This window comes from Mus caroli, chromosome 19 (assembly GCF_900094665.2).
Source record: "Mus caroli chromosome 19, CAROLI_EIJ_v1.1, whole genome shotgun sequence".
Taxonomy (NCBI): Eukaryota; Metazoa; Chordata; class Mammalia; order Rodentia; family Muridae; genus Mus; species Mus caroli.
Genome location: NC_034588.1, coordinates 9,455,916 through 9,471,030, shown reverse-complemented (window position 1 = coordinate 9,471,030; position 15,115 = coordinate 9,455,916). Strand labels below are relative to the sequence as shown.

Below are 15,115 nucleotides of genomic sequence, written 5' to 3'. Positions count from 1 at the left end.
TATATAGGAAATTAATGGAAGATAAAGATAGCTAAGGAAGTCTGCTGGGTAGATTCCTCTGGTGCAATCTGCAAGCCAATAAGAGTTTATCTTTAGTTGTCCAACCTTTGTCCTTCGAGATAGAGAGGGGAGGAGAGAAACCTTTGTGCATGTATGTCCTGCTTTGCATTGGTTGCTTAATTTCCAGACTCAAAATAACCCTTATGCCGAAGCAGTATGTTTGGGCGTGACGTGGTCTCCTCCCTATTACACACTGGAGACTAGATGAAGTGCCATCTTCCCTGGGGTGCTCCCTGTGTCAGCTGGCAAAGCTTCATCCTGCAGAGTGGGTGGATAAAGGCATCTAAACTATGCCTTCTAAGTTGAGTGAGGTCATTCAGCTGTCTTCTATGCCCTTCTTGCTTGGGTCACCGTGCTTCTCACCCGTTTCCTCCCTCCACCTCTGGCTGAAACATGGCCAGGGCAAAGGTGCAACATTCCTTAGGCATGAATGACGCCCATTTTATTAAAAGATCCCAACCTTCCCCTTACCTGTGTGCAAGAGATGCTGAAGCAAACTGTCAGGTTGCTCCAGATCCCCAGAACTGGTTGGACACAGAGACAGAATTGGAAGCAGAGATATATTTTAAGAATTTAGTTCAAACAGTTGTGGGTGTTTTAAATTCAGAATGCTATCTCTTGAACATAGCCTGGCTATCAAGTTCATGAGCTCACTGCATCGGTGATTACCTACACAAGGCCTGCACCAAATCAAGACAGCCTAAAATCCCATGCCAGACAGGTAGGTGATCTCCAGGCCCCACACCACACTGAAATAATCAGCAGTGGGTTCTTGCTGGAGGAGGGGAAATCAAACCTCACTGAGGATGTGGTCACTAGGAGGGTTCCCATGCTCTAGTGCATGCTCTAGTGCCCCTCACACTATGCACACAACCCACTGGACTTACTGGGAGGGAGGGAGGGAGGGAGGGAGGGAGAGCTGCTTGTGGACGTTGTACATCGTGGTGCGCACTAGGCTCCGCACCACGATGTACAACGTCCACAAGCAGAGTGTTTCTTTTTAAACATTTTCAAATTATGTCAGGAGTGGGAGGGATGGGGGAGGGATGGGGGAGGGAGGGAGGGAGGGAGGGAGGGAGGGAGGGAGAGAGAGAGAGGTGAAAACTTGGGTGGGAATGGGTTGGAGGGATATAGAGTTGGAAAGGGAAATGGGGGATGGGTATGATCATATTTCATTGTATGCATATAGGATATCCTCAAAAATTAAAAAGAAAAAGAAAAAAGGAAAGGTTTGCAGGGCAGGCTGGCAGTCTAAAGAGCTGCAAATTCTTGGATGTAATGAAGCAGTCTCAATTCCAAGCACAGGAGCAGGGCAGTCAGGCAGGTATTCCTGAACAGGAGGTTTTAGAATTCCTTTCTCATTAGAAATTCATGTTTGCTCTTAAGGGCTTCAAATGAGCGCATGGAGCAAACCACATACGGAGACTAATGGGCCTTGCTTGAAGTGGGCTGAATTGAATATTATTTCTAGTTTTTACTTTTTTAAAGTTACATTTATTTATGCATGGATGGGGGGGGGTGCACACATACCACAGTGCCTATGTGAGGGGTAGAGTACAGTTTTCTCCTTCCACCAAGTGAAACCTGGGAAATAAGGCCAGATCATCAGGCTTGGCAGAAAGCACCTTACCAACTCAGCCATTTTGCTGACCCTGTTATCTCTTTTAAAAGCACACCACACACACACACACACACACACACACACACTCCACAATAACATCTAGACTGGTGTTTAACCAGTCACTATCACACAGCCAACTTGACACATAAAACTACTCACGACTCATGTGACGTCCATCATCCAAAGTTTGAACTGTCCAGTTTATTGGATGGCCATTTTGATTTTTTTCTAGCCATCATTTGAGTTTCAAGAGTCTCTGACCGAGACTCATCTTTCCATCCAAGAACCTAATGATGTGGTGAATAAGGCCCTTATCGTCTAGCCTCTTGGCAGACTAACAGGTTGGGAAGTGTAAGAGTCGGTTTACCGGAAGCTTCGGGGGTTTGTTGAATCTGATTCTTCTCTGCCCGTGCTTCAGCCTGGTACCCGACTACACGGGAGGCTCTGCTTACTCCACTGAGCGTTGCTTCATTGCTTGACGCATCACCGTAGCACGTTTTGGGTTTGTCTGTTGTTTTGTATTAGAATCCAATCCAAAGCCTTCAGAATCTCTTGTTTCCTACCACAGTCCGGTAGAACTTAGGTGGTCAGCTTAAGTCAGTTTATCTCCAGTGCTTGGTATCTGGATATCTTTGCTGGGACACAAAGTGAATGAACATTGAACTGGGACAGGAGGCTGTGTAATGGTGGTTTTCAATGTGGCAAATGAAAATACAGGGCACCCAGTTACAACCGAATTTCACGGAAACAACGATACTTGCTTTATATGTTCCTCGCAAAATTTGGGACACGGCTTATTCTCTGAAATTCACATTTAATCACATTTAATCACATTTAATCGGGAGTGCTTCATTTGGAGTGATAACGCTAGAGTAGACCTAAACCAGAAAAGGACTCCTTCGATTTCTGCACTCCATCCATGACTTGTCTGCGGGTCCTGCTTATTGTTAGCTCAGATGGACAAAGCCTCTGCGCAAAAAGGGGCCAGACTGTAACCTGAGCTTCTGAACCATCGGGCTGTAGGATCCAGCTCAGCCACAACCTAGGAGGAGCCTGAGCTGGAGCCCCAAATCTCGCAGCTGCGGACACACTGCTGACCTCAGCGGGTAAGAAGTAAGGTAAAGACACAGATGTGTACAGAAGGGAGTAAGTTTCTAAGGGTAAGTTACACGACAAGTGGAATTCAATTAGATACACGTGGTTGTGTTGCCATATAAAATCACTGCCGAAACCCGGGATCGAACCAGGGACCTTTAGATCTTCAGTCTAACGCTCTCCCAACTGAGCTATTTCGGCTGTGCTTGGAGAGGTTTTTTTAAATCTGGTAATTATAATGAGGAAATACATTTTTGCGGTACTAAGTTAGCTAAGTTTAGCCAAGAATGTACAAAAGTAACGAAGTTTTTTTACTACTTTGTTTATCTTTCTTTAGGATCCCATTTACTACCTGAGATCCATTGCTTCTCAAGTGACGTCTTTTAATTATCCGACAATTTGCTTCTCTCCGTTAAAAAAAATACTCAATTTTTTTTAAAACTCAAAAAACATTTTAAAGTAATGAATATTGCCTAGGGCCTCACATACACTAGGCGGTGCTCGGATACTGAGCTATAGCCACAGTCCAAATCATGAATTTTTGAGCTTGTAATTCAATTTTGAGATTGTAATTACAATTGCATGCTTATTAATTCATGCACAGAATTGACTGTATAGGTACAACAGTTACACATACACACACATCATCCATCACACACATACACATCACACACACACACACACACACACAGATTTCTTGATGTAAAACACTGTTGTAATGATTAGATACACACATACTAATTTTTTTAAAAGATTTTTTTTAATGTGACTACACTGTCACTGTCTTCATACATACCAGAAAAGGGCATTGGATCCCATTACAGATGGTTGTGAGCCACCCTGTGGTTGCTGGGAATTGAACTCAGGACCTCTGGAAGAGCAGTCAGTGCTCTTAACTGATGAGTCATCTCTCCAGCCTTTTTTTTTTTTTTTTTTTTTTTTTTTTTTGAGGGAAGCCAATTTTAAAAGGTTAAGGTGTGACCTTCAATTTATTTTGAGTTTTGGGTTTGGTATATTTTTACAGATATCAGTTTAAATGTCAGATATATTTACAAAATGTCTGGAAAAGGATGGGAAGAACTAGAATGTGAGCTGCCCTGTTTGATTTCCACTAACAACACACACACTCATTCACACACACACTCACACACACCTCTCTCACACACACTCACACACTCACACACACCTCTCTCACACACACTCACACACTCTCATACACACTCTCACACACACTCACACACTCTCATACACACTCTCACACACACTCACACATACACACACACTCATACACATACACACACACAAACACACTCTCTCACACACACTCACACACTCTCATACACACTCTCACACACACTCACACACTCTCATACACACTCTCACACACACATACACACACACTCTCACACACACTCATACACACATATTCACACACACACACACTCTCTCACACACACTTACACACACACATACACTCACACACACTTGCCATTTGCAAACTCTTCACATGATCCAGACTCCGTGTTACCGCAGTAGGAGTTGCAGGACCCTTTCAAACTCGGAGAAGTCAGCTGTGAGTTAATGCTATCCCTAACAAGCTGGGTCTACCCCACCTGTCTCCCATTTCACAGCTGTACATTCCTTGCATGCATTTCATTTGAAAGTGACTTAAGTTCCCTAAAGCTAGCTAGAATAATCCAGTGTTTCACACTAAGTTGATTCATAAGAAAGGAGAACATGAGCTTATTGCACTGTGAAGTAAACAGATAACCTTGTTTAGGATGTACAAAAAGTAGGGAGAGATTCCAGATAGCCTTTTTCAAGAGACTGAGGGAAGAGTACATCCCAGGTGTACATAGGGTCCCAAACCTGGGACAAAACAATATGCGGGACAAAAAACGATATGCCCATTTAACATAACAAAGCAAATACTGGCCTCCAGGTTCTCACAGCATCTCTCTGTCCCTACCTGTTACCAGGTCCTCCAGGGTGGCATACCTGCCCACCCCCGCCCCTCTCTCCCTCTCCCTCTCCTTCCCCCCTACCCTCTCCTCCCCTCCCCTCCCCTCTCCTCCCCTCTCCCCTCTTCTTACCTCTCCTCGCTCTCCTCACAAGGCTCAGGGTCATGTCCACTCTGGGATTCTCCCAGATGTCGCTGCCTGGCTATGCTTCCCTGTTATCTACAATAAACTTTCTTCCCCACTATATCTAGAAACAGTCATGTCCTGGCTTTGCTTTGCTTTGCTTTGCTTTGCTTTGCTTTGCTTTGCTTTGCTTTGCTTTGCTTTGCTTTGCTTCTTTGCTTTGCTTTGCTTTGCTTTGCTTTGCTTTGCTTTGCTTTGCTTTGCTTTGCTTTGCTTTGCTTTGCTTTGCTTTTTCCCATCCAGTATAGAGCTGCCATGCCATGCCTCAACTAAATGCAGGTAAGGGTTTTGCAGACCCAGCAGTCTCGTTGAAACATCAACATTTTGCTTTCTCTACGTAGTTGTAGTAGGAAAAATCCTAAAATAATGACCACCTTCCAAACCTTCCAGATACCACCACCACCACCCTAAGAAAGAACACTACAAAAATCAATGGGACCATTATGGCAGGATTTCCCCCTTATGGTTAGATTATCCTAAACAGCACATGTGACTCTAAAATATTCGATTTTCTATTATTCATAGAGGGTTTTGTGATGGCTAGCCCTTTTATTTTCCAGATAAGGGGTAGAGGCAGACAGAGGGGAGCAGAGCCTTGAAAGCAGAGAACGAGGGTGGGGGTGGGGGAACGAAAGAAGGGCAGAAAGGGAGAGAGCAAGCACTGGGAGCAGAGAGAGAAAGAGGTGCCATGCCGGTTAATCTTGCTGGTCAGCTGGATCCCACTGAAAGATGCCCAAAGGGTACACTCTGAGTCCGTGAGCTTGTTTCTATAGGAGATCACCACCTAATCACAGGTTTAAGCAACTGAAAGATTCCAAATTTAAATAGGTAATTAACTGGTGGTAAATTATGGAAGGTGTGCCTTTGGAAGAAGTGCATCACTCAAGGGAGGGAAAGAAAGGGACATTTCCTAACCCTGGTCCTTCCTGCTACTCCACTACACTTTCTGGTTACCTTGTTCCATCATGTTCTTTCAGTAGTGATGTTCTGCCTTCCCTCTGGCCCAAAGCCACGGAGCTGACTAACTATGGACTGACGCCATGAACTACAATAAACCCTTCTTCCCCTTACATGCTTCTCTCTGGTATTTGTCACAACACAGACTGTCTGGCCAGCATGGGGTCCTCCAGCTTCGTGCAGAAGAAACTCAGTTAAAGATGGCAAGGTTGTAAAGCTCTCTGGACTTGGAGTTGGAGACCACATGATAAGGAATACAGGTAGCCCCTGGGATGAGAAGAGCTCCTCACTGACAATTCACAAGGAAACTGTTTCTTTACCACAAAAAGAAGATGAAGGATGCCAGCAAGGATAAATGTGAAAGGAGACTTCCCTAATATGCCTCCAGATAAGAACTCAACCACATCTTCTTATCTTCTCATGAGACCCTGAACAAAGAAGCCAGCTATGTGGTGTGAGACTCCTCACCTCCAGGACTGAGCTCATAAACAGGCCTTGCTTTAAGGCACCACATATATGGTAATTAGGTGTGCTGCAAGGAAGAGCCACTGCTAGCTGCATAGGCTTCGGGTATACATGACAAAGGGTAACTTAAATCCTAGCCTGACCAGATGCTTGCCTGGGATTCAGGGCAAGTCGATTCCTTCATAGTCATATTTAAGATATAATGGCACTAACTACATAGTACAATTATTACATATATACTAGTCTACCCTCAGTTCCTCAGTTGAATCAGAATCTCTGCAGAGTATATTCTGTATATATATAATCTTGCTTGTTTGATTTGTTTTTTTAGAGTTGGCCAAATGATTTAATCTGTGGTTTCCCTTGGTCTTAGTTCTCAGACTACATAGAAGAGCCATGTTTAAAATTGTGTCTCAAAACAGGTCACCAGGATACATGCCTGTAATTCCAGGATTGGGAAGGTGGAGGAGGAAAGACCAGGAATTCAAGGTCATCGTTAGCTATGTAGTGAATTTGAAGGCAGTCTGGGGTACATAGAAAAATTGGAGGCTATTCTGGGTAATAGTAGATCTAAAAAATACATTTTTTGATATCACCACAGGTGATACCAAAGCATACCTGGTTTTCTTTCAAAGTTTTTTCTTCTTGTCTTCCCTTTTTTTTTTTTTTAATTAATTAATTTATTTATTTTTGGAATTCCAGAATTATATAAGCCAGGCTGGCTTTGAACTCACTGAAACAGCCAAGGATGACCTTGAATTCTAATCCTTCTGCCTGTCCCCCTAATGTTAAGGTTAAGGGTGTGTTACAATTCCCCAAATTGTTATTCCTTAGTTATGTATGCATGTTTGTAACTGTGTGTGGAAGCATTCATGTGAGGGCAAAGAACATCAGATCCACTGAGTTGTATGTAGTTCGAGGCAGGTATGCGCTAGAAGTAGAATTCGGGTCCCCTGCAAGAGCAGTCCTCTTAACCACTGACTCCTTTCTTCTCTCATTTCAGAATTCCTACTACTATCTGTCTTAGTGTTTCTATTGCTGTGATGAAACACCATGACCAAAAGCAAGTTGAGGCTAAAAGGGTTTATTTGGCTTATAGTTCCATGTCACTGTTCATCATTGAAGTGAGACAGGAACTCAAACAGAGCGGGAAACAGGGGCAAGAGCTGCTGCAGAGGCCATGGAGAGGTGCTATTTACTGACTTGCTCCTGTGACTTTCTCGGTCTGCTTTCTTATAGACCCTAGGACCACTAGCTCAAGGATAGCACCATTCTCTCCCATCAATCACTAGTTTAAAAAAATGCCTTACATATAGGTCTTACAGAGGCATTATCTCAAGTGAGGCTCCCTCCTTTCAGGTGACTCTGGCTTGTGTCAAGCTGGCATACAACTAGCCGGGACACTTGATCTTCCATCTGAGTTTCCTAGGTCAGAGACTTGCAAAATCGTCCCCTCTCTACCTTCTAGTCTTCATCCCATGGGCTGTTCATCCCCCTTAGAATGCCTCTGCTTCTCATCTTTCCTCTCCAGCCTCTTAACTGATCTTATTCATAAACTTTTTTCTACCTGAAATCCAATATCCTGCTTTTCTCTCTCTCTCTTTTTTAAATTAGGTATTTTCTTCACTTACATTTCCAATGCTATCCCAAAAGTCCCCCATTCCCCTATCCTCCCACTCCCACTTCTTGGCCCTGGCGTTCCCCTGTACTGGGGCATATAAAGTTTGCAAGACCAATGGCCTCTCTTTCCAATGATGGCCAACTAGGCCATCTTTTGATACATATGCAGCCAGAGACAGGAGCTCCGAGGGGTACTGGGTAGTTCATATTGTTGTTCCACCTATAGGGTTGCAGACCCCTTTAGCTCCTTGGGTACTTTCTCTAGCTCCTCCATTGGGGGCCCTGTGATCTATCCAATAGCTGACTGTGAGCATCCACTTCTGTGTTTGCTAGGCCCCGGCATAGCCAATATCCTGCTTTTTACTAGTTAAAAACAAAAGCCAGGGCTTCTTCTAAAAGCACATAAAGCCTTCTGTGGGTGGAGCCATACCCTCCTTCAGCAACTTGCTCAGTGTTTTATTTATTTATCTATTTTATTTTTGGGTTTTTTTTCGAGACAGGGTTTCTCTGTGTAGCCCTGGCTATCTGTCCTGGAACTCACTCTGTAGACCAGGCTGTCCTCGAACCTCCCAAGTCCTGGGATTAAAGGCATGTACCACCACTGCCCAGCATCCTTTTTTCTTTTAAGCTTGAGGACAAGTTTCCTATCACTTACGAGAAAAACAGTACAGATTAAGTGAGAATACTAGCAGCTACCACAAGGAGAGGTAGAAAGAAAAGTCATGTACTGTTAAGTTAGCCACGGAAGGCTTGTGGGGGTGAGGGGGTGGCAAACACCTTTAGTCCCAGCACTTGAGGCAGAGGCAAAAGGATCTCTGAGTTTGAGGCCATTCTGGTCTCCATAGAGAACTCTAGGATAGTCAGGGCTACACAGGGAGACCCAGTCTCAAACAAACAAAAGCTAGTCTAGGTATAGAAATAAAAATAGCTTCCCAGGAAAGGAAAAAGCACTGCCAGGAATGGTAATGGGCTAGTGAGCTGAGCAAAGACCCCCTCCCACCTCCACAAGGCTGGTGGTGAATGCCTTGACTTTAATCTAGCAATACATGAAGCCACTGCTCCATGGAGGATGCTTGTCTGGACCTTGCTCTTCTCTCTGTGCAATCACCCTTGCATCACCCTTTCCCCAATGCCTACTTAGCTTTGCAATCACAGCTCTTCTAGTTCTCGAAGACTCCTGACATGCCTCCATTCACTCTCTCCCAGCTCCCTACAGGCCACAGTGCCTCACACCACCTGTCAAGCTTGATTGCAATTGGCTGCTTACTTAATCTCTTTTCTGCTATTTGTATTCCAAATCAGTTAGATATCAGGCTCAGGTAAATGCTTAATGAATGAGGTTGAGTGAATGGGACAAAGAAAATGTTCCAGCCATATTCTAAAATGAACTTGTGTTTAGTAACCTCACCTGGTGAAGCTCAGAGGTCATAACCTCTACAGGCTATTTATGGAGGATTCTAATTAATTGATCACAGTGCTGGTTGTCAAACCCCAGGCCGTGTACACACACTCAGTGGCATTCTGGACCCACAGCCCTGGAGCTCTTTAGGATCTGTCCTTTGAAGACCCCTCGTGTGACCACTCAGCTCCTTTCCTGATGGAACAATGACCAAAGCAGCTGTGATTTGTAAGGGTGGTGGGACTATGGTTTACAACAGGAGCTTCAGAAACTACACAAGGCTCAGAATGCTTCCAGTGGGGAAAGAAGGGTAGACAAGTGTGTTTCATACTGTTTTTGGCAGGGTCTCATGAGACCCAAGCTGGCCTCACATTCACTATGTTGCCAACAATGACCTTGGACTATCCTTTCATCTCCATGTCCCCATGGCTAGGATTCACTGGGATTCACCATTCCTGGAGGTTCTGAATTTTGTTCCATAAAATGTACATCTATAATGAACCAAATCTGAAGATTTTCTGTGTCACTCTTTGAGACTTTATTTTACTGACCCTCTAGTGGAAATCCTTGAAGTATATGGGCCGATGAACAAGTTTGTTGAATGTGTGTATGTGATTGTTTTTTATAAACAGAGGAGAAGCACCTAGGTCATCATGTTGGAGACTGTACTGTCGGCAAAAAGCCGATAGAAACATGCCTCCTTCAAGATCTGGCTAATGTTGTGGAGTAAGGACCATGGCCTTTGCATAGTGCATAGTCCTCCTGGGAGAACTTGGGAATCCTGGGGTATAAAGTCCGCAGTGTTGTGGTACAAGCAGTGCTCCGGTAGGTACACCCTCTTGCTTGAGGTTACTGATACGGCTGTGGTTCCTTTTGCTATCACTGCTTGGCATGCCACAGACTGAGAGTTCTGGAAGGCTCGGTCCTTAGTCCTTTTCAACTGTAGGGAACAGTGGCTGCCTGGCTTCCTCCTCAGTGTCATCTCTTCTTGCCCCACAGGTCGGAAAACTGCTGCTTCTCAACTCTGTGGAAATGAAGGCTGGGGAATTCAAACAGAATGGTAAATGCCAAACTCACTCCTATTTACCCAAGACAGCATGGTGAACCATCTGTGGTGAAAGCCTGTATTTCCCTAAGTTTTGGACTTTAAAGGTCTCTGAATGTATTGATTTGAAATTTTGGTGAGTCATAATGTTGAATCATGTTGGATCCTGACCCTCAGGATCCACATTCCAGGTCATGTCATTAGATCAGAGAGGGATCATTAAACATTGTTGCTGTTTGACTGTCCCTAATGTTGGAATTAAACTGATGGTGCTTGAGATCTAACAGAACTGTCAGGAATGCCTCAAACCTACTGCTCTGCTTTCCACCTTGCCAGGAAACAAAATAACAACACTTTACAAAATTTAACATCCAATCTTGTAGTAATAATCAGGTGGTTTCTCCAAACCTGGTACAAAAACAATCTCTGATAACACAGCTTATTTTGTTGACTTGAGATCTGAAAACTCCAGTCTTTGGGGCAGAGCACTAGCCATCCAGGCCTGTGAAGACAGTCAAGCACTTTAGCAGCAGGACGTGACACACAGCCAGAGATCATCACCTGGGAAAACTCAGAACCACTTCCAAGGCAATGCTCCTCCCTAGGTACAGGGTGGCTAACAGAGGTCAGAAACTCTGGTTAAGCACACCCAGCTTTGAATTCCAACACTGACCAACCAATCCGCTCTGTGACCCTGAGAAATGTAGTCTAAGTGCCTTTTTTTTCACTGTCAGAATAATCCTAACATTTTCCTCCTAACGTTGTGTGGTCCAGAGAATGCTGAGCTCCTCTCAGCTCTCTATACCACACACTCAGGGCTCGTGGGCAGGGTCCTTTGCTGTATTCTTTGACTGAAGGGCTCTCTAGGCCTATACCCTACTCTTCCCCTGCCTGGACTTTTGCAGAGGAAAACAGAAAATGGTGTCATTACTTGAAAAAAAGGTGGTTTTGCTCTTGAGACAGGAGCTATGTATCTCAGGTTGGTCTGAAGCTTGTGACGATCCTGCGTCCCCTGGGACTGCCTACACCACCACTCCTTGTCTTTACATATTTTTTTGAGATAAGACTTTCCTCAAGTTACCCAGACTTAAGCTCCTGGGCATGGGGAATTTGGCCCAGCCTCCTGAATGCTGGAATGAAAGGCATGCCCCTTCAAATGAAGGTCTTTAAACCTTTGAACCCATACATCAAACAGCTAAGAATTTTGAGAATTTAGCTTTTACTATTATTATTTTACTTTTCAGGGCTGGGGATTGAATCCAGGCCAGGCAGGCACACGTTAGGTAAGCCCTCTCCCCCCTAAGCTCTATCCTCTATCTGTACATTTTTGAAGGGAAGCAGCCCCAGAATCAGAAACACTAGTTATGTTTCTCTGTGTAAGACAAATGTCACACTGAAAGGTATTAGGGATGCTAAGGCTATTCTTCTGCCCATGAACCTGGAACGATGGTGAGGAACTGGAATATAGGAGCTTGAGTGATGGCTTAGCCACTAAGAGCACTTGCTGCTCTGCAAGAGACCCTCAGTTTGGTTCCCAGACCCACATGGTGATTCACCTTTCCACACATTCATCCGGCCGCTGTGGCCACCAGGCATGCACAGTACACATACACACTACTCTCACGCCAAACACTCATATACATAAAATTCCCACACAGAACAAATCACCACTGGCCAGCTCTCCCTCTGTCCACCACTATTTCCTGACTATTAGGAGTAGAAGCAAATCAGACAATATAGCTTTTTAAAAATTATTTAATTTAGTAGTTTTTTTTTGAAAAAAAGCAATAAGGCAAAAAAACTGAAAATATATATATATAGTCTTATTTTGCTTTCATGTGACTTTATTCCATCTTCAGGACTTCTAAGCTTCTTCCATTAGCAGGGATCTGGGAATCAAGCTAGAAATGTAGTGCAGATAGAGGGAAAGGGGAAAGCACAGAGGTTCCTTGGGAAATTTCCATTCTATCCAAAGCCTCCGAGATGGCGCCCATTTTATGGGCCTCCCTGGAGTAACCCCTTGTGCTGGGGAAGCCTTCTTAGGAGGAAATTCCCTAGTGCTCAATCTTTGATCATTTTATCTAAGGAAGGAGAGTCGGTGGGGAAGGACTGAAAGTACTAATTTATCCAGTAAAATCCAATTTCCCTGGAGGGATAGCTTCCTCTGGAATGGTATTTTCCCCAAGGACCCACACTGGCTGAGGCTCAACAGTTAAGGAACAAAAACAAAAACACTAACAAAAAGTACACAAGGAAGGCACCTCAATTTATGACCCTCAACCAAGGGTGGGTTGCACAAGGGTTACACTTCTGAACAGGAAACTACAACTAATAAAGAAAAAGGGAGGATGCCAGTGCTAGCAGGAGCAGTTCCCACAGAGCACGAGCGCTCTTTGCTCTCATCCTTGGAAGGAAACTTTTTTGGGATTTAGCCTGAGCTGGGACATAAGGAAGCTAGAAATCACCCTCTTGACTTTCTACCCGTACGCCTCCTAAGGAAGGAAACTGAGGCAGGAAAAAGACCAGGACTTCCTGTCCAAGAGCCACGTGTGATCAGCAAAGCCGAGCTGAGGCAGCCGCAGGGTAGGCACACAAACCTTCCTCCTTGTCCCTGCTCAGCAACTGCCACACATGACCCTGCTTGGGGTTGCAATGCCCCTCAAACATGGAAAGCAGAGGCACCAACCCATATTAACGCGCACTTGAGAGAGTCCCAGGGAGACAGGTGATATAAAAAAAAAAACCAAGATTCTTCATGGGAAAGGGGGGAAAAATTAGATTTTCTCTACATATATATATATATATATATAATATACAGATGATTTAACACATTATTCCAGAAGTGGCTCCATTCTACTGGGACTTTCAAGATGAAAACATTTGTTGCAGAGGAACTTCTCTAAGATTCTGAAGTATACAGAATGGGTCAGGCAATGTTTTGCTCCAGACTGTGGCACAAACCCAAATGGTACTGTGCCAGGAAACAGAAGCCAGAAAGGCAACGAAAGACGGATGAGGAGGGACTGGGAAGGTACAAGTGGCTAGCAGTCTTCTCCCACCCTGCCTGTGTTTACAGAGGTTCTCCACCTGAGGGAGTCCATAAAACCCCTTTATGAGGAGAGTGTGACCCTCTTATCAATGACCGAGGAGGCCCCTGGTTGCTGTCAAAGTAGACAGAACAGCAGAGGGGTATTGTATGCAAGTGAAGATAAACTCTCCAAGAACATAATTCAATATTCAAGCCCTAGAGCACACTCTCTCCTGCAGATGCTCCAAAGCCTTAGTTATCTACACGCGAGCGACGACCTGTTACAGCAATCCCACGTGTTGAGTACACTTCATACACTGAGACTTAGGCGTGATGCCTCTGCTGGGTAAATCTTATGTGTTTCTTTTTAAAGGAACTTTAAAATCAGTTCTTGCTCTCAACAGCACCAAGTGCTCCTGAACCCCAATCTTATGCAGATCTTGGCTGAGCAGAACACAGGTGAGGGTTAATGACGTCATCTCATACGAGGCCGAGGGGGAAGCACACTTACTTGCCTTTGAGATGTAGAGGAACACTAACTTTCAGCCACTAAACCACTCCCTTACAAACATGGGTATCTACTACGTCGATTTCAGCGTCAATCAGCTAAGGCAACCAGCCAATCACCACCACGGGTGTCTGCTTCTGGTGATTGATTTGGAAAAAGTGATTGGTTAAGACAGACAAATTTGAGGAAAGCACTTGGTAAGAGTCCCAACTGCCAGCCTTCCCGCACATCCTCTGCCGTCTTCTCCGATCAGCCCTCTTCCTTTGAGTTACAGCTGCTTCAGAAAATGTCTGGGCAAGACCCCCAGTCCTGCTTTTCCTTACATTCCCAGTACTCGCCACTATAAATATGGGTTAGCTCCCTGGTGACAGGGTCCTTCTTCCGCTCAAACCACAGTGCTTTATAGGGGTCGTGTGGTGTGCCTACAAGGGAAGAGAATGAAAAGCAAGGTTAGAGCGGACACACACCACACATCAAGAAATCCGAGCAGGGGACAGGTTTGTTACCATCTTCCGTGGCTTTCGCAGCTTCTGCTTCTCTCTTCTTCCTGGAAAGCCGCTGTTTCTCCTCCAGGCGCTGCTTCTCAGCATTTGCTTCATCCCAACGCCCGTTTTCCATCAGTCTCTGGTCGGGCCGCAGCCGGCTGTCCGTCGGAGCAGTGCCACCTTCCCAGGCATTGAGAGTGAGGGCAAGCTCTGAGAAGTAGTACATGTTCTCTGCATTCTTCCTGAGAACAGCAGCACAGAGGAAAGGCAGCTCACAGCCTGAACCAACCCAAAGGAGCGAGCGAGCAAGGGCTCAGAGCACTGCCCTGCATCTAAGTGGCCAACAGTGGGAAAACTCTAAAGCCTTATCAGGCAATCCCCAAAGAGAGCTAAATGCTACCACTCCCAGCCTTCTCCAGCATCATTTCAAACAGCAGTTGCCTGCAGCAGCTGCACTCAGAATTATCTCCACCTATCAGGAAGAGTGAACTCTACAACTGCCTCACTCCTATTGCCTGGGCTTCCATTTAGACCTCTGCCTGGGAAGATCTGGCTACTTCTGTAGACGCAGTTTAAGTATATACGATGATGGCCAGGCGTGGTGGCGCACGCCTTTAATCCCAGCACTCGGGAGGCAGAGGCAGGCGGATTTCTGAGTTCGAGGCCAGCCTGGTCTACAAAGTGAGTT

General features: G+C 45.0%; 1 protein-coding gene and 1 non-coding gene across 3 annotated transcripts in view; both read right to left on the bottom strand.

Annotated features, from left to right (window-relative positions):
• Positions 1-2,904: 2,904 nt before the first annotated feature.
• Trnaf-gaa lies at positions 2,905-2,977 on the bottom strand. The gene has a single exon. It is a non-coding gene; the product is annotated as a tRNA-Phe (tRNA).
• A 9,255-nt stretch (positions 2,978-12,232) lies between these two features.
• Positions 12,233-15,115, bottom strand: part of Osbp (oxysterol binding protein) — a 28,800-nt gene continuing 25,917 nt past the window's right edge. For both annotated transcript variants that reach the window (XM_021151572.2, XM_021151573.2), the window contains 2 exons: positions 14,449-14,669; positions 12,233-14,364 (listed from right to left, as the gene is read on the bottom strand). In XM_021151572.2, the coding sequence (XP_021007231.1) occupies positions 14,222-14,364; positions 14,449-14,669 (364 nt within the window). In that variant the 3' untranslated portion in view covers positions 12,233-14,221. The remainder of the gene's footprint in view (positions 14,365-14,448; positions 14,670-15,115) is intronic.